We start from the raw sequence: 23,989 nt of genomic DNA on the forward strand, positions 1-23,989 counted from the left end.
TGCATATTTTTGCCGCGGAAAGAAAATTAATGCTAGTCTCGCAAAGCTGCAAGATGGCGGAAGTTGTGAGGATTCGTCTTCGAGCATGGATAAATGAGATTTCACAACAACTTGCCTCACCAAACATGAATTCTGATAGCCAGGAATCAGTTTTTTTTTATCGCATTGAAACTCTACATAACACAGTTGTGAGGTTTGATGTAGTTCATGGAATTGACGGCAATATTACTAACCATCTGAGTGAAATATGCATAATTTATCACTCGCGCCAGACCATAGCGGTCGAGCTCTCTGAAGACCCGGATTTTATCATCAAGTCTTTACGCGCCAGTAGGCGCGTAAGGCCGAGAAGACCAGGATTTAGAAGAACACAATTCGAATTTTGAGTTATATTCTGACTTACAAAATTGAAAATTGTTCTCCGATGCATTTCCAAGTCGTGTTCTTCTTCCCAAGTAAACCAATAAACAATTTATACGTTGAGGTCTGAGTGTTGGGTTCTCTTGTTGTAAGGGTGTTTTTTTTACAATAGACCCCCTCTTAAGTCGCCACTACCAGTTTTCCCAAAACTTAGATATTAGAGAGCAGAGGATACCGTTGTGAATAGGATACAGTTAGGAGTTCTGGAGGTCGTGAAATTTGATGTGTGCCACTGATTTAAGCAGCGGATTTAATAGCTTTTTCCTATCTGGCTACATAATTACTCTGATAATCAGTGATTAGGAAGAAGGCAGACAAACAGGCAAAAATAGCACAACTAACTAGTACTACTAGTCTAATAACTACACTTACTCTCTTTATCTATTACTGGGTCGCAGTTTGCCGGCTGTCTGAAAACAGGACAGCTGTATCATTACATGAACCGCTGTGTCAATTAATAGTGCAAATACCAAAGAAATTATGCGTAGATTACTTACTCTTGCAAAGCTTATGAAGAATATCTGTTCATTAGTAAGATTCATTCCAGGCAGTCGAGGTTCCTCACCATGCCTTGCGATCCAATTCTGATAAGCCTTAAATGATTGAGAGTACAAAAAAGCATCTATAATAAATCGAACGACGGTTCGAAGACTCATGCCATTTCTATCACGTTTAAAGTACCTGTAGATTATTGATTATAGATATATATACACTGTAGGTATTTTGAAAATATGCACACACAAAAAGAACCCCTTCATCCAGTACATGTAACCTGGTGGCAGCAGCTTGTAAAGTTTACCTAGCATGAGTTTTTTTCCATTTGTCGCTACCTCCCTTTTCAATTGGTGCTAAGTTTCGCCCAGTCTACAGTACTATTTCAAAAACGAGTGCGAGGGTTTTATCAGGTTTCCAAACGCGAGAAACATTTGAAACCACGAGGCCGCATAAGTTTTCTCAATTCAAATATTATATTTGAGACGTGAAAATGTGATTCTATCACCTAATTGCTGCTCTGTGACAATTTTTGAATATTCATCAATGTCACGTTGTTACCTAGCTGTTTGTCCGTTCTGAGCGACTTCGCAAGGCCCACTGGTTAAGTGACTCCTTTAAGATGGCTGTGTTTGCTATTCCTGGAACTGTGTCGACGTTGGAAAGTGGTTCGTAAAGTTTGAGCCCACGAATGGCTTGCCGAACGTTTCTGGACTGGAGTCGTTCATTGTTGTGAGAAAAAGCCTTCGTGCCATTGCCAGGTAAGCACTTACAGTTTGTAGCTTAAACAATAAAAGGTTTTTTATGGTTATCCTCAGTCATGGTTCATTTTTTTTTTTTTCAAAGAAAATGGAATTGATAGATCGACCGTACTTCGGCTGTCCCCGGGAAGTGCTCGTAAAGTCAAGTGCTTTACTGCAGAGCCTTGAACAGTTCATAGAGAGTAACACTGATCATTCTTGGCAAGACTATTTGAACAATATGCCATGTCAGGGAACAAGGGCTGATGCAATTATAATTCAAGCACTGGCCAATTGCCTAAATCTGTCAATTCATATCGCTGAATCATTTCAAACGTTTGCTCCTGTTACTGTTTTTCAAGCAATGAATGTCACAGGAGAATACACAAACATTTACATTGGACACATAAGTAAAACTCATTATGTTTCTACGGTAGAAACGAGGAATTGTCAGGTACCAAACAACAAAACATGTGATCAAACTGTAGTTCAAAGAAAAAAAAAAAGATAAACAGGAAAAATACAGAGCTGATCAAGGTTGCATGAAAGAATACATGAAAAAAAGAAGAGCTAGTGCAGATTTTAGAAAAAGAGAGAGTCAAAATTTCATGCAAAGGTACGAAATATTGAAACAATTAGGGAGAAAAAGAAGCAAACTGATACAAGAAGGAAAATGACCAACCCAGAACACGAAAGAGAAATTGACAAAAAGTCTAAAAGGAAATGGAAAGCAGAGAACCTAAATCACATACAGGAAATTGCAAAAAAGTCATCTAGAAGACAAAAAGTGAAGAATCCAGAACAGGTGTGGTGTCAGGGTGGACCAACAGCTTTACTAAAACAATTGTTGCTAACACTTGTTATATCCTGTTATAAAATAGCAGATCATTCAGAGCTTATATCACATACATAGGCAACTAGACTATGGAGACTACTAAAATACACTATAAGAACTGGAATGATATACAGTCATGTAGTTACTTGCACATGGTAATTGACAGAGACATACAGCACTGCAGCCGACTATATTCATTCTGGATTTAGTACCAGTTACAGTATCTGAAGCTACAAAAAAAATGAACAGCGTGAAAAATGCAGGGACAGCATCACTGGAGTTCATGCAGTTAATAACACAAATTACAAAGAAAGAAGTACATGTATTATATTTGTTGGAACTATTGCTGTCAACTTTACTGAAAACAACAATGTGGTCTTGAGAACGTAACATCAAATAATGAATTCAGCACCTTCCATCTATTCTTTTGTTATATTCATATAAGCACCATGAACTTCTATCATGACTATTTCAACTAGTAACAACAGCATTTTGTACAATAGCTGAATTGTAAACTGCTCGCTTTCAACTATTTAGACTCTGTGATTGCCTTCCTCAGAATCATTTATTAAATGAACTGGCCCTTTAAGGCTTTGTATAAAGCACATAGACTGGTAAGTGCCAGTTTGATTTTACCATAGTCATAATTACCAAAACAAACCAGTTGATGTTAAACCACCATAAATGCAATCAATTCACTGCAAAACTGCTAGATAATCAAAGATTAGAGGGGAACATTTGATACCTTCAGTTAGCTTGAGTTTGGCTGATTTCATAGTTTGACAGTCCTTCATAGTAAGTCTACTAGTTATTCCTTGCGAACTAATGTAATAAATAATGTCTTGCGTTTCCATTTGTGAAGAACCAGTTTTACTGGCAGACATATTTTCATAGAACCAAGTAAAAATATACATCTCATATTTTTCTGTGCAATTTCCTTAATTACACTCAAATCTGGGTGAGTCACTTGCAGCTGATTATAATCTATACTGTGTAATTTTACAATGGCTTTTACAGTGTCTTACACCAACTCCCACTCAGCCCATATTTTCTGTCTTTGAGGCCTAATTGAATTTCATATCATATTCCTCAAAATGTCCATTTACCAGTCCAACACTTCTTAGAACGGTTCTTACCCTAGTATGGAAATCAAACATCATTTTCTATTGACGATATTTAAATTTCATTGGCTTATCAAATTCACGAGTTGGCTCACGGAGCCTTTGATTGTAATATAGCACAACAGTCGATGCCATCTATTATCGCCATTACCATTACCGCTCTTTATTATATGGCTAGCTCCGTGAGCGGGCAAGATGAATCAAATCCTGCGCTGTGATTGGCTACCCGAGCGGGCAAGATGGAGCTATCTTGCCCGTTCGGGACTACCCGCCGTATCCCGCAAGAAAAACTTCCCAGACAGCCATATGATAAATCCTTTACTGACCAAGCTTGTTCGGTCAAGATGGCTGGATATTGGCCTAGTTCTTTTTTTGCGAGTTTATGGAACTCGACTCCGTCTCGGTCCATAAACATGCAAAAAAAAAGAACTTGGCCAATATCCAGCCATCTTGACCTCACACTTGGTCAATAACCCATACATACGAATGGTGGAAATCGCGTGATTTTCTGTTTAATCAGTTCTTCAATTTTTCTGTAGTGCCATATGGCATCGACTGTTATAAATAGCATTGACTGTTATGCTATATGGCATCGACCGTTATAAAAGGCATCGATCGTTTGATAAAGAGTGCTTGACGTCAAATTAAGAGGAGGAGCTGACGTGGTCAGTGATCACCACCTTGTGGCCGCACGCATGCGACTGAAACTCAGGAGAGTAGGGTCCAAGAAGCACAACAACCCCGATACAACATTAGTAGACTGCAAGATACCAGGACCAACAGGGGCTTTGTACAGTGAAGGATTAGGTTCCAAGGTTGGAGCACATGAATTAGCCAGATGATGAGATTGTGAAAACTGTTAAACGACTTTGGAAGCAAGTGAAAGCATCGTCGAATAAACAAGCAATAGCAGCCCGGGGATGCAGCAGACGAGGAAGAGGAAACAGAGGATAACGTATCGCCAGACAGGTAGCAAGACATCCAGGAGTAGCGCCGGCTAAAGAAAAAGATAAATGACAGCAGATCAGCCAGACTACAAAAGAAATACAAAGTGGGGTATTCCAGAGTCAACTGGCGAGTCAAAAGAAAGATCCGAACCGACACAAAAGCTTATGTTGAAGAGCTGACAAAGCTAGCTAGGAAGCAGCGCGGAACGGAGAGCACAAGAACGTCTAAAAAGTCATTCGACTGGTCTGTGTGAAACATAGTGGAAGCAGGAATAACTCCTTACTAGATAAGCAGGAGAAACTCATCAGGACCTAACAATTGAAACCGGACCACCGAAGCAAGAAGAGATCATCACTGCCATCATTTCCCTGAAGAATCATAAGGCTCCCGGCAAAGCCTCAATGCCAGGCTGTTCAAGGAACCACCCTAAGCATCTTGCAGCTACTTGTCGACAAAACGGAACAAAACGAAAATCCCTAATAACTGGAATCAAGGCATTATCACCAGGATACGGAAGGAAGGAGCTCTGTCAGAATGTAGCAACTAGCACAACACTGCACTATCATCCATTCCTAGCAAGATCCTAGCAAATGTCATCATGAGGGGCCTATCATTTGCTGCGAACCTTACGTTTCGAGGGGAACAGGCAGAATTTACAAAAAGAAACAGGCTGTATCGATTACATTTTCACGCTGAGAAATATTACCAATATACCAGATGGCAGCGATCTTTCTGAGTGATTTTGCCGAGGCCTTCGACACCGTGCATCGGTACGGTCTCTAACGAATACTGCGAGGATATGGAATCCCCGCTCGCAACTTTGTTCCGTTGGGGATAGTACCAGGTAGGGGTGTATTATGTCCACATTACTTTTCAATCTTGTGGTGGACTGAATTATACGGCTCACCACGGATCATGGGCATCCCATGGACCCGTTCTCTTACCTATGAGACCTGGATTATGCTGACAATTTAAAGCTATTATCGCACACACCCGAGAGAAGACCCGGCCACTCAACATCTTTACAAACAAGTCGGCCTTAACATCAACAGTAAAAGGGCTGAACTTATGGCACTGAAAACCACCAACAGAAACCTAGTCCAGGATGAGAATGAAGACCTTCCGTAACCAGACAAATTTACCTATCTTGGCGGCATTGTCAGCAGTGATGGTGAATGGGGGATGAGGAACAGATCTGGTCATCCAGAGCCGTCTCCGCAAGGACAGAAACTGCCTCAACATGATGAAAATGGCGTGGCGCTTCTCCATATTTAGCACTCGCACAAAGCTGAAACCTCAGCGGTGTCCTCGCAACTCTCCTGCACGGTTCGAAATGCTGGCGATTGACCGCGATGGATTTAACGAACCAATCCATATTACACCCTAAGAACCTCCGCCGGATTCTGTACATCTTTTGGCCCAAATCATCTAAACAGAGACGTGCTCGAACGGTGTAGAAGCGAATCAATGGCTCTCATGCTAAAGAGGAGGTGTTGGAGGTGAAGTGGCTACGTCACTCGTTAAGTTCCCTATACATCAATATACACGTTAAGAACTGAGAGAAAATTACTTATCATACCACATTCTTCAAACAAATCAGAGGTTGTATGAGGTGGAAAGCGCAATTGTAAAGAATACTTTACAGTAAGGATAATCGAACCATGAACACCTGACATTTTTTGTACATTTTTGATGACTATAGAGTGACGGCTCTTCATATAATATAAGAAGACTAGCATTTTTACGTTGTAAAAACACTAAATACTTTTGTTTATATGAAGATCCTTCATTCACTAGTCACAAAAAATGTAACATAAATATCAAGTGCTCTCACTGTAATCAACTCTTACGCTTCTTTCGTGCTCTCCAAACTTCCCGCGTGCGTCCATAACTCGATATACGTACGCTAAGCATGAACCAATTCTTTAATTTGTGATGAGCCGTTTCCACGATTTGGCTTCGGATTAAGTTGCGCTTGAACTCATTTATCGTCAACTGCGAATCATGTAATAAGGAAAAGTAACATTGTTCCGTTGGTTGATATGACGATGCTGTTGGAAAAGCATAAGGGTAACAGAACGCCACACAAAAGCAGACAAAGTTTCCTTTCACCTGAGTACTGTATTTATCAACCTGAAGTTGACCTCCTGGCCTAATGAATTTGTTACGCTAACGTTTTGAGCGTTAGCACTTTGCTCTTTCGCGAGGCTGAGACTTTACAAATATGCTACGGCGTTTACTTTATCTTTGTGAGCTTCAAGTTGACTGCAATGTGCTTCACTTTCTCGCCAAGGCAACACACCAGTTCCTCTCAAAACTGATAACCTTTTACATAAAATTCCTTTCATTACGAAAAACATTACAGAATCAACACTAGTTAATACAGTGTTAATACTAGCCAAAGGTTTTAAAATTTGATGGATTGCTCTGGCGTTCTTTACCGTTTATGCTGCTGCCATTTTAAGAAGCATACCGTTTGTATTGCTATCTTAAGTGAATATCAACAACATTTTTTTAAAGCAAATTCACGTCATTTAGTTTAATCATGTTTATTGTTCACAGAAAAAAAAGAAAGCTTACTCTGAAAGCTTGTTTGATTCCTCCGTTATCTGCTATGTTTTCTGATAAGGTTTGCTCGCCGTCAACCTAGAGTGTAAAATCATCAGTGATTATTCACCTTCAAAAATAAGGTGGAAAAGAAGAAAGAAAAATATGTTGCCATACCGTGCCCCCATCAAACGTAAAATTGGAGTATTGTTTTTTCAAACATTTGGTTTTCCTTTCAAAAGCTTCAAGAGTTTCCTCGCTCCACCAGTTTCGTTCATCTCCTTTCATGTCAAATCGCCTCCCTGCGTAGAATAGAAAGCACAACTGTTCCCACATAAGCTTGTCGGCTTTGAAAGACAAATTGCTCTTGGATGTCATTACAAAAATTTCACAAAACAACGATTAAACACAGCTGTGACCGTTTTCTGTGGGATGGGAAACTTGTTTAAGTTCAGTTGCTGGATCGGTAGTACAGCGATCCACTTACATGATCAGGTCAACTTACCATCCACATCAAATCCATGAGTTAGCTCGTGTCCCATAATAGCGCCAACTCCTCCGTACAACATGGCCCTGCAAGGAAATCAATGTAAAAATCGTGCTCGTGACAAACACTACAGTATTCATTATATTACGTATCCACATGCATTCACATTTTTTCATCACAGGCACTTTCCAACACACTGAATTCTTACCTTGGGTAACGTTTGTTGTAAAATGGCGATTGGAGAATAGCCGCTGGGAAAACTGAAAGCAAACAAAAATAATCAAACAGAACAGATAGAAGCCCTGTAGCAGGAATCTGAAAGCGCACTGAGGAAGATGAGAGTTGACTTGTACTGTACACTTGCGTTAATGAGCACCTTACGACGAAAACGACTTTTATCCGAAAAACTGTAGCAAGAGCTCGGAGAGCAGAAATTGTGTTTTGATCAAGTAACGAACGAGATTCAAAGTTACTCTTCCAAAGTAATTAACAGCAAAATGTATGAAACAGAATCCAGAATGACGAACTTTCGTTATAATGAACATATTTTACCAATCCCTTGACACCTCGTTTTTTCGGGGTTTCACTGTAGCACAGATGCTTGTTGAAAAAGTTTTATTTATCGGACAGACAATCAGATTAAACCTTTATACACTTACCCATTTTGTTGGCCAACATATCGTAATAAGCATTAACAGAAATAGGTGATAGTGCCCACCTAGAAAAGAATTAACACCAAAAGGGTTTCAGGATCATTACGTATAATAAACGACTATCTGGGCGAATATTTCTGGGCTAGACAAAACTCACTGGCGACCGAGATACAAGCTTAAGATAAAATTCCTTGAATTTATTATAGAAGCCTTTATATTTAACTTGCTAACGTTTCACAGGCAGGTTATATTACAACAAACGTAAGGTGTTTTAGTAAAATGGTAAAAAGGCAAGTCGTCATTAGCCTAGTGGCCACAAGTGCAGGCGCGTAACTCCGGTTTCCGTGAGCACGAGGCCTCTGGGTATATTGCGATTCCCCCTTGATGGAATGCTGTAATGTTCGTATTATGTATCGGATGTAAAGAGTATGTGTCGATCGCTAGGACTGTGGGAATCCTTGGTTTATCTTATGTGTCTGACATGTTTGTTAGGAGCGGACATGTTTGTTCTGGATCTCAAGGAAACATTACAAATGTCGACGAGGATGAAATGACTGTATAGTCAGGGAGCATATGTCTTAAAATAAATTTCCGTGGGATTTTTATGGTGAAAGCAAACCACCTACCTAAATGTGTTAAGGGAAACCTGAGGAACACAAAAAATGTTGTCGGCAATTTTGTAACCTGCACCGGCGGCTGCTATGGGGGGTCCATTTTTAGACCTATATGGCTCAACATGGAATCGAGGCTCGAATATAAAATGGCGTGGAAATACAATTAACTACAATAAATTTCCACAAAATTACCAGAAATATTTAATTTAGTTTATCTAATACATATCCATAGACTTAAGTAGTAAATACTGATCACATGATCAACACTGCACGAAAGCGAGGCTGGTCGTTTGTTGTTTTCAAATAAGCATCAAAGGCATGAAGGCATATATTTTGCTACTGAAAATTGATCAGAGAGTTAAATTTATTAAAGGGATTGTATTCAAATCAATAGCTCACTGAAATCAGGAAAAAACAATGATTTTGGTCAGCGGTCATTTTCATCATTTTAGAGGTCCGCCATGTTGGATTTACAGTCCATCTAGAGCGGCATGTTTTTTTGGTGTTTAATAAGATATGGAAACGGATTCTGGTTCAAAAACAAACGAAACTGAGGCCAAAGGGTTGGATTTACACTTATGTATAATTTGTCAAAGAAAAAAAAACGAAAATCTAGTTGAAAAGCCCGAAACTCACGAAAAAGTTCTGGTATCGATCGAGGAATGGAGTAAGTACGGTAATCTTGAGTACACAGAAGCGTGGAGTAAGTTGAGGTTTGCTTCTGTCCAAGAGCTCGAGGATGGGCGGGCATCATGGCATAGATCATGTTATAAAGATGCAGTACATGCTGGGATGCTTAGACGAGCAAGAGAAAGGTATGAGAGGCAGCTCGAAGGCCCCAATGAGTCCAGGCGAAAATCACGACCAGATTCATCAGTAGAAATTCCTCAACTAACCCGTTCGAAAACGTCTCCCTACAATAAGAATGTCTGTTTTTTCTGCGATGGCCCACCCGGTTACCGTAAGAGCCTGCATAATATCAGTACCTTTTCTGCTGGTGAGTCCCTTCGCACTGCCATTGGGATGTCGGGTAATGATAAGCTCTCGGTTAAACTCAACACATCCATTGCTCCAGATGATGCTCATTCCATAGATATAAAGTACCACAAAAACTGCTGGGCAAACCATGTATCGCATGTTTTACGAAGAGAAACATCCGAATCATCATCTGAGAAGTTGGCTGGTGAGATTGCAGCACAAATAGAATTCCTGACAATGACGGAGATGACTTTGAGTAGCGGAAAAGTGGCGACTATGTCTGAATTACAAGATGCGTTTGAAAGCATACTAGACTCTAACAATGTGGAAAATTCGAGGGGCGGACGAAAGGCCTTGAAGCAGTTACTACTCCGAGAGATACCAGAGATAGAGTTTCATGCACCTAAACGTGTCAATGAGTCCGAGCGAGTCAGTATCAAGAAGACAAGAGATCAAGCAATTCAGATGGCTGAGGATCAGACCGCAGACATAGACTCCGATATGAAAACTCTGTTTGATGCTGCTGCAATAATTAGGAAATCTATCACCAAATGTAGGAAGTGGAAGTTTACAGGTTCACTGAAAAACCTGCCTGACGAGAACGTACCAGCAGAGCTTTTTAGTTTTTATAGATGGATTATACAAGGCCCAAAACATGAGCTTTCTGCTGGAAAGAAATGTGACGAAGTGTACAATCGTGCAATGGCTCTATCCCAGACCACTGTATCAATGTGTTTGACTGAGAGGCAGGTCAAAAACAAGAAGTCCGATGTTGTAAGATCCTCGTCGGAGATGCCGCTGCAGTTAGCCGTTGGGATAGCTGTACACCTGGCCGTGAGAAGCAAGCAGCTCATAACCATGCTTCATGGATTCGGAATGTCAGTGGACTACAACAGGATCCTGAGAGTAGAGGCCCAAATCGAAGCTAGCGTTCTAAAGCGCATGGAGCTGAATGATGGTCTATATATACCCCCTAATGTAGTTTTGGGTAGGCACGTCTTTTTTGCAGTCGATAATGTGGATTTCGCTGAGGACACTCCTGATGGCAAGAATACCTTCCACGGCACAGCGATGGCAATCTACCAAAGGCAGGAAGCAGGCGATGTAGCACCAGAGCTGACCGTGGACCCCGGAGATCAGTATCGTCGCTCAATCAGAGAGCTTCCTGAATCTGTGACAACCTTGCTAGAATGCCCTGCACCACCCGGAAGGCCTGTTGGTCCCACCTTCCCCCAGTTTGGATTGTGTACCGAAGACCAACTTCCATTGTACATCAAAAAGCAAGATTTCACATGGCTTCTCGGACGTAGTATGACCAGAACAATCACCAATGGAGAAGTTGAGGACAATCAGCCCCCTAGTACCAACATCCCAGTATGGTCTGGCTATAACTCCACTATGAGTAGTTCCATGCCGTTGACGCGAGTTGGCACCCCTCCCCTGATCGCTGCACCAGCACACGAGTGGCAGACTCTGCTTACCATTCTGATGCAAGCACAGAATATTAACACGGCGGTTGTAGGGCAGAACAGGAGGACTGTGATATCGCTTGATATGGGACTGTATCAACCGGCAAAGAAGTTACAGATGACCCGTCAAGATCTTGGGCATATAATACTTCGTCCTGGTGAGCTACACATCGTGATGGCCCAACTTCGCACAATCGGTGCATTCATCGAGAACAGCGGGCTGGACATGTGCTGGGTAGAGTCGGATCTCTATGGGCCTTCCACTGTGAAGCAGATTCTCGGTGGGAACCACGTAAAGAGAGGAGAGGCAGCGCACATGGTTACATTACAAGCTCTATTCAGCCTCTACCAGGAAGCCTTCTTCGTGAGACACCCAGCTGTACGCACGATTGTGGGGAAGTCGGCTAACCAGTTAAGCGATGCGTGCAAAAAAGGCGAAAACCAAGATATTACAGCAAAGCACGAAGAACTGGCACAGACCATCAATTCAACAGAGCTTGCTGCAAAGATGGAGCAGTTTGATGCAGACCATGAGGATAGTCCACTGTTCAAGTTCACCCGAGGGTACATGGCAATGGTTTTGGAGATGATGACGTTCATCAGAGCCGTGCGGACTGGAGACTGGGATCTTCATCTACAAGCCCTAAAGTTGTTTGTGAAGTACTTCTTTGCGCATGACATGTTAAACTACGCTCGTATGATTCCTGTTTACTTGGCAGAGATGGAGATAATAAAGGAGGCCGATCCTGAAATCTACCATGAGTTCCAGAATGGCAACTGGGTGGTGAACAAGAACGCGAACGTAGCATTCTGTGCCGTTGGCGCTGACAACGCGCTTGAACACGTCAACAGATCAATGAAAGTCTCAGGTGGATTGATTGGCATCACGCTGAATCCTACTGCACGCACAAAGTATTTTTTGATTGCACCTGAGTTAGCAAGACTGGCAGAACAAGCCAAGCTGATGGCAGGTACTTCTTCTAAGACACAGACTAGCCATCACAACCTCACCACTGCTGTCAGGTTACGTGAAGAAAGGAACGTCCAGCAGCTGACCACTAGTATTCGACGGTTCACCAACCCCTTCACAGTAGAAGGCCCTGATCTGTTCAACCTAGTGACGAAAGTGCGCATGCCCGAGAAAGTGAAGAAAGATCTCTGCGATCAAAGCGTCATTGGTAACAAGCTGTTCGGAACATTCGTTAAGGAACGGATACAGACAGCCGAGAAGAGCATCTGGGACGTGATGAAGAAGCGCAAGCTCCTAACGTGGAAGACTACTGGGAAAACAGTTAGGGTGGCTACAAAGGATAAGATCATCGAGCTAAAGGAAGATCGATGTCTCTTCGCGCGGATGATGGTAATCTGCAAGTCCCGTCCAGAGATAGACATCAAAGAGGCAGTGGGAGCGTACGAGTTCTCGGTAGTTCCACGATCAATGTTTGCCGCCGATGGCAATATGCTGCACTGTTCCGCAAAGAGCGCCTTGATGAGTATTCTAGAGAAGCTGCCAAGTGACAGATCAGTTGCGCAGGCTGAACCCACTGACCAGTTCGCTAATGCAGATGTGCAGATCAAGGTTTCCATTGTAGATGGTATGGCCGAAGTACAAGCACTGGAAAAACCGGATTGGATCAAGACCTGCTCGGATCTGGCCAATCATTTCACTGTGACGATCTTCGACAAGTACAAGGAGGCAGATGAAATTCGTCTTATTTTCGACAGGTTTGTCACTCGCGCTGATATTTACCTTGTAACCTTTGTGTTTATATTAGATATAATTACTTACATTAGTGGGCACGTTATTCTGCTTTTAGGTGTGATGTACCATTGTCTTTAAAGACCGCAACTCGCGAAATTTCGTCAGGGATGCTTGGAACCTATCAGCTACAAGATTACTGACACCACTCAGATTTCCAAGGTATACTATTAACGGTTTTTCATACAAAAGCAATGATCCTATATATAATGTACTACAAGAAGAATAGGGCCAGATATAGAGGTAAAGACACTAAAACTAGTACACCCTTTCTTATGCAGGTACCGATGAAGAGACTTTTGGCACATGTCAGCACCAAGGATGAACTGACGCAATATCTTGCCAGCAAGACTCTAGAGAAGGGGCGTCAGAATGGTTTGCACGTGGTGGTTGCATGGAGCAGTAAGTGTAGGGCAACACACAAGGATATGGCGTACCTCGATAGCGACCAAGAGGAGGCAGATACCAAAATACTGCTACATGCAGTAGATGCCACCACATCAGGAGCTACGAGTATCAAGATCTTTTCACCGGACACTGACGTGTTTGTACTGGCCCTTAGACGTTACCCGGAGCTATGTGCGGACACTTCATTCGTCACTGGAAGAGGACAGCGCCACCGAACTATCCAGCTTTGTCCAATTGTCCGCGCTTTAGGAGCAGCTAGAACGGCAGCACTACCTGGCTTTCATGCCTGGAGCGGAGCTGATGTCACTGGAAACTTTGCATTTAAAGGAAAGCTGGAATGCTGGAAAGCGTTTCTTGAAGCTGATGAAGAATGTGTCACTGCACTTGCAGATCTCGGCTCTACCGTCGTTCCCACAGTGGGCATGTTCTATGCAATAGAGAAGCTAGTGTGCCAACTTTACCTGCCCAAGACTAAGATATCCAGCCTGAAAGATCTAAGGTGGCTCCTCTTTCGAAGAAAACAGGCCGAGTCAGAACGACTACCGCCTACACAAGCTGCTCTCCGAGAGGCCATTAAGCGAGCGCATTACCAAGCCATGATCTGGGCCAATGACAAAGTCCCTAATCCAGACCTTCCATCACCAGAGAACTATGGATGGAAAAAGGACAAAGGTTATTATAAATTAACAGTTGATATAGTAATAGACTCTCAAGTTCGACACTGCAGATCGAGATGAATTTAATGCATTGCCTTATTCTTTTATATTTCAGACAAATGGATGCCGGTGATGACGAAACTGCAGCCGGCACCCGACGCTGTTCTTTATCTTGTCAAGTGTGGCTGTGGGAAGGACAAATGCAGAAACAACAGGTGCAGCTGTCGAAGGGCGGGTCTCACTTGCACAGATCTATGCAGCTGCAGCAATGACGAGACAGGGGAAGCGTGTGACAATGTCGATATGATTGAGAATGATAGCTGTGATGATGAAACATCGGATGAGCAGGACGATGACAACAAGGAAGACGAGGATGATGAATGATTCTTACCTGACATCTATGTTCTGTAGACTGCAATGCATTATGGGCTCAGTTGTGTTATTTTTAAAGCAGTTATTATCGCCAAAAGCCTGACTAGGTTCTGGGTAGTAATAATTATATATACCTGTAAACCTGTTATGGTTAACATTACGCCCTCGGAGGAACCTTAATTATCGCTAACATATCGAATAGCTGATATAAGGCCTGGTCTAAACGTCGAGCCAACGTCGTGCCGAACCTAATTCCATTTGGTTTTATGATAGCGCGACGCTAGCACGGCAGTGGTTCTAAACGCCAATTTGGTTAGTTCTGTTTTCATCTAGTTGTATTTCTTCTTCGCACCGAAAGCCCTAATTTTCGGAAAGGAATTTGGTTCAGCACGACGTTGGCTCGACGCTTAGAACAGGCCTAACAAGTGCCGAGGAGCTCAGCCTCACTTTCATGTCGTCTTACGTGAACAAAACCTATTCAAATGTAGTTTAATTCACGTGAACAAAAAATATCATGTAGTTCACTTGTTGTAGTCATTTTTCTCAACAACTCGAGAAAAAGAAATATGCTTTTAATGCTTATTTGAAGACAACAAACGACCAGCCTCGCTTTCGTGCAGTGTTGATCACGTGATCAGTATTTACTACTTAAGTCTATGAATGTGTATTAGATAGACTATATTAAAGATTCCTGGTAATTTTGTGGAAATTTATTGTAGTTAATTGTATTTACACGCCATTTTATGTTCGAGCCTCGATTCCATGTTGAGCCATATGGGTCTAAAAATAGACCCCCCATAGCAGCCGCCGGTGCAGGTTACAAAATTGCCGACAACAGTTTTTGTGTTCCTTAGGGTCCCCTTAAAACATCTGGGTAGGTGGTTTGCTTTCACCATAAAAATCCCACGGGATTACATATGCTCCCTGACTAGTAGTCGGAGACGAAAATCTTCGAGTTTGAAAAGCTGAACCGACCAAAAAATCTACCAATCAATAGTATTTTCAATGCCTTCAGATTCTTCATTGACCTCAACACCTTCGTAGCTTTCAGCGAATTCTACCTACAACGCAAACTGATCTGCAAATAGATCGTGAAGCTTTGTCGATTTACTGGACAATCAAGCGCTTTCGCCTGTTTATATATGGCAAGGGGTTCAACGTCATCACCGAATACAAGCCCCTTGTGGCTATGTTCAACAACCCGTCTTCCGAACCGTCCGCCAGGATAGAACGCTGGCTCATGGAGCGACAGCAATATTGCAACAAGTTCTTCAAATCCAGTCGACTATGCTTCAAGACACCCAGCTGGAGAACCAGAATCCCACAAGTATGAAGTGGGGTCCGAGAAACACATTTCCTTTGTTGCAAGAAATGGTATACCAAAAGCAGTTACACTGTCTGAGATAGAGTCTGCTACCTCAAAGGATCCAACGCTTTAAGATGTTATGTCTGCGGTTAAATCTGGCTGCTGTCAGAAAGGTCTTCCTGAGTATTGCTATCTAAACTGTCACGTTTACCGTTATGAGCAAGTGAAAGAGCAGTCAACTTGCATCATCTTGTTGAAATCAGATCGCCTCCTCGTACTTGACATTGCCCATAAAGGCCATCTGGGTATAATAAAGATAAAAGCTCTCCTGCGAAAGAAGGTGTGGTTTCCATGCATGGACAAGATAGTGGAAACGAAGATAAAGGACTGCATGTTTACCGTATCAAGTTGTTACCCCAATGTACACCAGAGAACCACTTCAAATGGCTACCAACAACCCTTTCGATGAAGGGAGGTTGACTCTGCACACGTAGATGGTGAGACCTTGCTCCTAGTCATTGACGACTACTCATTATTCCCGTTTGTGGAACCAGTGTCATCTCCGTCGGCCAGAGCTGTCATACCAAAGGAAGATCAGCATTTGTTACGTTGGGAACTCCCATTTAGTAAAGTCAGATAACGGTCCACCATTCAACGGAGAAGAATTTACTAAGTTCGCTCGTGTGCTTGGGTTTTGACATTCCAAGGTTACTCCGCTTTGGCCGAAGTCCAGTGGAGAGGTAGAGAGATGTGTGAAAACGCTAAAGAAATGCATCAAGACAGCTTAAGCAGAAAGAAAAAATTGGAGAAAAGAGCTGCAAGGCATTTTCCATTATTAACGCACCACGCTCACGGAAGTACTGGTGTTGATCCAGCTGTGTTGTTGATAAAATGCCCGGTTTGCAGTAAGCTTACACAAGCTAGCCACAAAGACCCTGCGATCAAGATTGCCCACAAACGTGACTCCTCACAGAAACTCATGCTGACAGCAAGACCTATGTCACCTAAGATGAACCACGATGGTATAACAATCTGAACAAAAGCCTTTGTTTCCGTACTGTAAGTTTGTTTCCCTTTGACTTTGATTTGTGTCGAAAATTTAGGTCTGGTGGCCACTCCCGAATTCATTCTATTTATTCTATAGCTGTAACCGTTTTTCGTTGTTTTCTTCTATATTTAGGGAATTTTTCACTAGGAATGTAATGACGTAATGTGGGAAATCGTTCTTTTATCGTATGGAGCAGACATGTTCGTTAGGATCTGAAGGAAACCATACCAGAATGCAAGTTACCCACCAATACCAGTACCTAACTATTCGTCGAAAACTTATCGATGACCTTATCGTAATCCCTCATACGGGCGATATAGATATGTGCGGCCCAAAAGGGTACGGTTTTTCAGCCACTCTGGTCATAAATAGGGTATGGTTTTTGCACTCTAGTCTTGAATTGAATATGTTTTTGCGAAGACGCTACTTTTTCATTATTATCGATAAAACCGTCAACAAAAGCCCTTCACAATGCCTTTAACATCGGTCTGAACTAGGTAACTAATTATAAGGCAGGTCTGAAACAGGGTATTGATTAAAGGATCAGGTCATAACGAGGGCATTGAATTTCTGGTCAGGTCATTCATAGGGTAGGGAAAATTGCAGATTTTGGTCATAAATAGGGTAAGGGTTTTGAGAAGTGGGCCGCACATCCCCACCCAATTTTTCTGGGAGTACGCACCCCGGTTTGTACTCTTGGGTAGAGAGAGAAGTGATCATGCTGAGACAAAACGGTGTCTTCCCATGCCAAGAACCGAAAACAAAAACCTCAACCAGGCTCAACTCAAACTGGACTCCTGGAAAATTGCGCCCTCCATTAAGGCACCAACGTCTCCTAACAAAACTCAACTTCAGTAGATTTGGTAGGTTTTGCGCCGCGAAAATATCGGAGATAATATAATAGGCGATGCCATCCTGGCAACTTCAAAAAGCCATAAAAAGGGTGGCAATACTGTCCAACGAAAAACGTCACGGGAAGATCTAAGTAAAAAGCAACACTACAACCTTCAGATACTGCATGTTTGTGAAAGCGTTTTTTCTTCCTCCAGCAAAGTTTGTTATTCGAATGAGATTAAATTTCGATAAACATTTCAAAATAAAAATGAGCGATAGAAATTTTACACAACGTTTCGATGTCGTCATGGCATCATTATCAAGTGACAAGAAAATAACGGTTCAACAGTGTTATAGATGCGGTGAGAGGTGTGATTGTTCATTAACATATTTGTTTAAACAAATAGTTTCGCGCGGATGGAATCCGATTGCGTGTTCAGGCTAGGTTTCTTCTTTCTAATAAACAGCATTTCGTAAATCAAACAATCCAGTTTTCCGTTGCATTTCTTTAGGACGGAAAAATTATTGGCAAGGTCGTCGATGTTATAAAGGCCGTGATCGTTCTTTAAATGCTTTCCGATTGCGGAGAACCTGTGTTCATCGATACGTTGGTGCAAATGCCGGCTGGTATACCCGACATACTCTGCATCGCACAGATCACATTGGTAATTGTACACTACGCATTGTTGATTAATTAGAGGTGGTTTTGGTTCACGCATCTTGAGATCTTCACAGATTTTGCGACTCTTGAATACTGGTTGAAAAGTGTGATCGATTTTCTTGCTCAGGTCAGATAGTTGTTTTTTCACTGCATCGGCCGACGTTTGATCTTTAAATGGGAATACCACTCGGTGAACAGTATCTTCGTTGACGGGTAGTTGAGGTGGCACGAGAGGATCTTTGGTCATCATTGAGGTGACAAAGTGAGAAATGATGGAGTTAATTAGGCTTTCAGGGTACTTGAGGTTCGTAAACATCAGCTTCAGGCGATCACATTCAGTCACGAAAGACTCCCATGTGGATGACAGGCGAAAAGCACGGTTTAACATGGTTTTAATGAGCGATTTCTTGTACCTTTTGTCCCCATGGCTTTGGTGATGGAGTAGTAGGCCGGTGCGATGCATCTGTGCGATGCAGAGTATGTCGGGTATACCAGCCGGCATTTGCACCAACGTATTGATGAACACAGGTTCTTCGCAATCGGAAAGCATTTAAAGAACGATCACGGCCTTTATAACATCGACGACCTTGCCAATAATTTTTCCGTCCTAAAGAAATGCAACGGAAAACTGGATTGTTTGATTTACGAAATGCTGTTTATTAGAAAGAAGAAACCTAGCCTGAACACGCAATCGGATTCCATCCGCGCGAAACTATTTGTTTAAACAAATATGTTAATGAACAATCACACCTCTCACCGCATATATAACACTGTTGAACCGTTATTTTTTTGTCACTTGATAATGATGTCATGACGACATCGAAACGTTGTGTAAAATTTCTATCGCTCATTTTTATTTTCAAAGTTTGTTACCTTACATTTGGGTCTTGTTCAATTATACTTCAGTGACTCTATCGGTTCTTACAAACGTAGTTGCAGTCTTGATGATGATAGCCACGTAAACAAGTAAACTCCTGCTATATTTGAATTTCACAAGGCGTATAACTTTTATCAACGCCACTACTTCGAATACTTCGGATCTTCCAGTTAACTTTAATTTTGTCATTTGTCCCAATTTTTCAGAATGTTGGCAACTTCGGAGTTGATCACGCGAAGAACATTGTCTCGCACGCCTTCCCAACATTCTTCGTTTAACTAATAAAGAAAACAAAGCGCGTTTCACAGAACAGTTATTCCAATCGGCCCGGATACGAGATGACTGTAACAAACCTCGCGCTACGCGCCTCGTTTGTTATTGATCACCTCCTATCAAACGCGGGCTCATCGAAGTATTGGTAATTATTAACCGCGCGGCCATGGGCCGAGCGCGGTTCATGTTTTACCCGTGGTTTTTTTAACCGCGCGGCCATGGGCCGAGCGCGGTTCATGGTTTACCCGTGGTTTTTTTTTTTAACCGCGCGGCCATGGGCCGAGCGCGGTTCATGGTTTACCCGCGGTTTTTTTTTTAACCGCGCGGCCATGGGTCGAGCGCGGTTCATGGTTTACCCGTGGTTTTTTAACCGCGCGGCCATGGGCCGAGCGCGGTTCATGGTTTACCCGTGGTTTTTTTTTTCGCAGTTTTGTCTGCGACCAGACCCAAGCTTCCACTCGGCCAAATTTTGAGTCACGCAACCTGTGATGTTTACTCGCCAAAAGCTGTTGAAGCATTAATAAATCTCATCTCCGATACTGACTTTCGCGGGAAAAAATTAAAAACCCAGCGTTCGTCAAAAATTATATTTTTTCACCAGAAATTTAGCTCGGAACATATACATATTTATATTCCTTTGAATCGTCGATGAAATGACCTTTTCCGGATATTTTTTCCTTCGGGGTCAACAAAAACCTCCGATTACAAAATCACGCCGAACCCACACGTCGCAAAAAAATCTCTTCAAAACCCTGACTTCGAAGCGATATAACACTTCAGCGTTAATAGCTACCACACATCGGCAGGCGGTAAATCTATTCGTTAACAATCCAGCTTTATCGTGTTAAAGTTTCAGCGAAATCGAACAAAACCAGAATTAATTCGAATTTTTTTGTGACCTCACTCCCCAGACTTGACCTAACAAAGGAAGCAACGGTCGCCCATAGCAACCGAAAAACACGAACATAACAAAGCCGAACGTTTCGGCCAAAAATCTCCAGAATTATCGCCTGAGAGCTTAAACTTGAATGGGAACATCTTTTTCCAACTTTTTTCAACTGATTTAGACGAAAGACTGGCCTCGGCGGGCTACAAAAAAGACCAAGAGAAAAACAGAACAAGCCGATAATATTTCATCGCATGGCTTTCGGCACGAAAACGAAAATACAGCTTACTTCTGGATAAATTCAGCCTTAGAAGCCAGAAACCGGCCCCAAATTACTTTCTGTATCCTTACAAATGTCTTGATTTCCATCTCTGAAAGATTTTGCCCCAATTTTGAGCAAATAAACATTTCGTCGACGGTGACCGCCATTACGGTGGCTTGCATACTAAATTAGCTAACTTGACAAAATTCTCCCGTGGGGGGGATATGACGAAAAGAGCTGAAAGATGGCCTATAATTGGCTAATGATGAGATCATCCCACTGTCCAAATTTGGTGAGAATCGAAAGTAACGCCAATTTTCTGTCACGTTTTCAATCTGTGGTCACTGAAGTGACCAAAATCAATACATCGGTCGGGATAGAGTTTTATTATTAAATTATATGACTTGTGTGACTACTTTGCTAGCCCTTTACTCGTGGAAAACACCAATTAAATTTAATCATGACTTTTAAGAAAGAAAGCTGTTGTTAATAGTGTTATTATCGTGTCATTTATATCGTTCATGCTCATACATATCCCGAAGAAAGTTCTACAAAGATTAAGACCATTAGGTCATCGGAGATTTGTCGATGGCTACCACTGATGGTGCAATAATACAGTTTGTGTTGATCAAGTGATGTGATGTCTACAGTACGAAAAGAATCATCAATGACTACTTTGGAATGTGCACTCCGTTCCGACGGTAGTGCTAAGCAAACAGTTAAATTTTAAAAGCGCGGTTATAAGATCTAACAGATCTTCTTGTTTTCGATTTGTGTGCGAGCAGACCCAAGCTTCCACTCGGCCAAATTTTGAGTCACGCGACCTGTGATGTTTACTCGCCAAAAGCTGTTGAAACATTAATAAATCTCATCTTTCGCGGGAAAAAATTACAAACCCAGCGCTCGTCAAAAATCATATTTTTTCACCAGAAATTTAGCTCGGAACATATACATATTTATATTCCTTTGAATCGTCGATGAAATGACCTTTTCCGGATATTTTTCCTTCGGGGTCAACCGAAACCTCCGATTACAAAATCACGCCGAACCCACACGTTGCAAAAAAAAACTCTTCAAAACCCTGACTTCGAAGCGATATAACACTTCAGCGTTAATAGCTACCACACATCGGCAGACGGTAAATCTATTCCTTAACAATCCAGCCTTATCGTGTTAAAATTTCAGCGAAATCGAACAAAACCAGAATTAATTCGAATTTTTTTGTGACCTCACTCCCCAGACTTGACCTAACAAGGGAAGCCACGGTCGCCCATAGCAACCGAAAAACACCGACATAACAAAGCCGACGTTTCGGCCAAAAAACTCCAGAATTATCGCCTGAGAGCTTAAACTTGAATGGGAACATCTTTTTCGAACTTTTTTCAACTGATTTAGACGAAAGACTGGCCTCGGCGGGCTACAAAAAAGACCAAGAGAAAAACAGAACAAGACAGCAGAACAAGCCGATAATATTTCATCGCATGGCTTTCGGCACGAAAACGAAAATACAGCTTACTTCTGGATAAATTCAGCCTTAGAAGCCAGAAACCGGTCCCAAATTACATCCTGTATCCTTACAAATGTCCTGACTTCCATCTCCGAAAGATTTTGCCCCAATTTTGAGCAAATAAACATTTCGTCGACAGCGACCGCCATTACGGTGGCTTGCATACTAAATTAGCTAACTTGACAAAATTCTCCCGTGGGGGGGATATGACGAAAAGAGCTGAAAAATGGCCTGTAATTGGCTAATGATGAGATCATCCCACTGTCCAAATTTGGTGAGAATCGAAAGTAACGCCAATTTTCTGTCACGTTTTCAATCTGTGGTCACTGGAGTGACCAAAATCGATACATCGGTCGGGATAGAGTTTTATTATTAAATTATATGACTTGTGTGACTACTTTACTAGCCCTTTACTCGTGGAAAACACCAATTAAATTTAATCATGACTTTTAAGAAAGAAAGCTGTTGTTAATAGTGTTATTATCGTGTCATTTATATCGTTCATGCTCATACATATCCCGAAGAAAGTTCTACAAAGATTAAGACCATTAGGTCATCGGAGATTTGTCAATGGCTACCACTGATGGTGCAATAATACAGTTTGTGTTGATCAAGTGATGTGATGTCTACAGTAAGAAAAGAATCATCAATAACTGCTTTGGAATGTGCACTGCGTTCCGACGGTAGTGCTAAGCAAACAGTTAAATTTTAAAAGCGCGGTTATAAGATCTAACAGATCTTCTTGTCTTAATCTAAGCGCGGTGGCTACGAGCCATTTGAAAATAGGTCCTCATTCTTACTTTGTTTCATCGACGAGGTTGTTTAAGACTGCAAGCTCTCTTTCAGTTATGGCTTCATCCAATGACAACTCATTCTCAAAGTACGTTGATTGGTGGCAAACAACCTATGTAATGACATATGTACATGAAGAAAGCTTCTCAGAAGGCATAATTAGGTTACGTCTTATCGGTATCAGCCCCTCTAAATCACTTGCCTGTATTCTGATAAGTTCAAAGGTCTCCTCAGTTATCTTGGCCACATATATTCTTATGAGTCACAATTTCACACAATTTCTGAATTTTATATCAGAGAAACACTGTTAATTCGTCATGTTTACCTATCGAAAAAAAATACTCCACCCTGCATGAGCCCTTATAGAAACCGAAGGTCTTATTATAGAAATTTTACAAAAACGCAATTTCAAAGAAAGAATGCGACCTCCAAGCACGCAATTTTAAGAGCAGTGGCAAAGAAAGCCTACAAACAAACCTGATGTTTCAACAGGAGCCTAAATCATTACACATAACCATATCAATAAGTCAGTGTCAGACCACAGTCAATGGCGACTTCCATGTCCAGGTATCATGAAGCCTAAACTAAATCGACGAATAGACTGAACTGCCACTTACGGTTTAGGTGCTTTGGAGCACATTTTTGCACTTCTTTCTTGGGTTTGGGAAAACAGGGCATTTTAACTTACATTCTTGTATTCTTCGTCTATCAGTTTGTCATCTACAATGTAATTTGGGAAACCAATGTTCTCAACCATCAGTTCGACCTGCAAAATCACGGAAGACATAAGAAAAAACAAATCACTTGAGCTATTGAAACTAACTTTTTAATTTTTCTTTTCAACCCTTGCAACTATGAACTGCACACCGTGACGTGCGTTTTGGTCATGTATACTCACAACCAGGAGGGAGGGGGTGACTCTATTGTGTTTCGGTATTGATTCGTGACCGACTCATTGCTACCAGTGTGACGTCACATAGCAACGAGTGAGCGCTTCGAGTAGCTTGTTCAGATTACGCCATTGAAGAAAGACAACAGAGGTTA

General features: G+C 41.9%; 3 protein-coding genes across 3 annotated transcripts in view; 1 reads left to right on the top strand and 2 right to left on the bottom strand.

The window, feature by feature from the left end:
- LOC110040462 (endothelin-converting enzyme homolog) overlaps positions 1–23,989 on the bottom strand; it is a 66,108-nt gene that overhangs the window by 1,798 nt on the left and 40,321 nt on the right. Inside the window, exons 11-18 of the mRNA XM_020745697.2 lie at positions 23,634–23,711; positions 22,954–23,057; positions 8,250–8,308; positions 7,799–7,850; positions 7,609–7,676; positions 7,281–7,405; positions 7,137–7,202; positions 918–1,013 (exon numbers count right to left, since the gene is read on the bottom strand). Coding sequence (XP_020601356.1) covers positions 918–1,013; positions 7,137–7,202; positions 7,281–7,405; positions 7,609–7,676; positions 7,799–7,850; positions 8,250–8,308; positions 22,954–23,057; positions 23,634–23,711 — 648 coding nt within the window. The remainder of the gene's footprint in view (positions 1–917; positions 1,014–7,136; positions 7,203–7,280; positions 7,406–7,608; positions 7,677–7,798; positions 7,851–8,249; positions 8,309–22,953; positions 23,058–23,633; positions 23,712–23,989) is intronic.
- Positions 13,105–15,202, top strand: LOC149116802 (uncharacterized). Its single transcript, XM_089282501.1, has 3 exons — positions 13,105–13,225; positions 13,345–14,143; positions 14,243–15,202. The coding sequence occupies exons 2-3, from the start codon at positions 13,351–13,353 to the stop codon at positions 14,509–14,511; spliced, it is 1,062 nt and encodes a 353-aa protein (XP_089138627.1). The 5' UTR covers positions 13,105–13,225; positions 13,345–13,350; the 3' UTR covers positions 14,512–15,202.
- Positions 15,188–19,153, bottom strand: LOC149116803 (uncharacterized). Its single transcript, XM_089282505.1, has one exon. It carries the CDS (start codon positions 18,896–18,898, stop codon positions 18,083–18,085), a length of 816 nt encoding a protein of 271 aa, XP_089138631.1. The 5' UTR covers positions 18,899–19,153; the 3' UTR covers positions 15,188–18,082.

This window comes from Orbicella faveolata, unplaced genomic scaffold (genome assembly GCF_042242905.1).
Source record: "Orbicella faveolata isolate gen_17 unplaced genomic scaffold, um_ofav_v1 contig_12, whole genome shotgun sequence".
Classification (NCBI taxonomy): Eukaryota; Metazoa; Cnidaria; class Anthozoa; order Scleractinia; family Merulinidae; genus Orbicella; species Orbicella faveolata.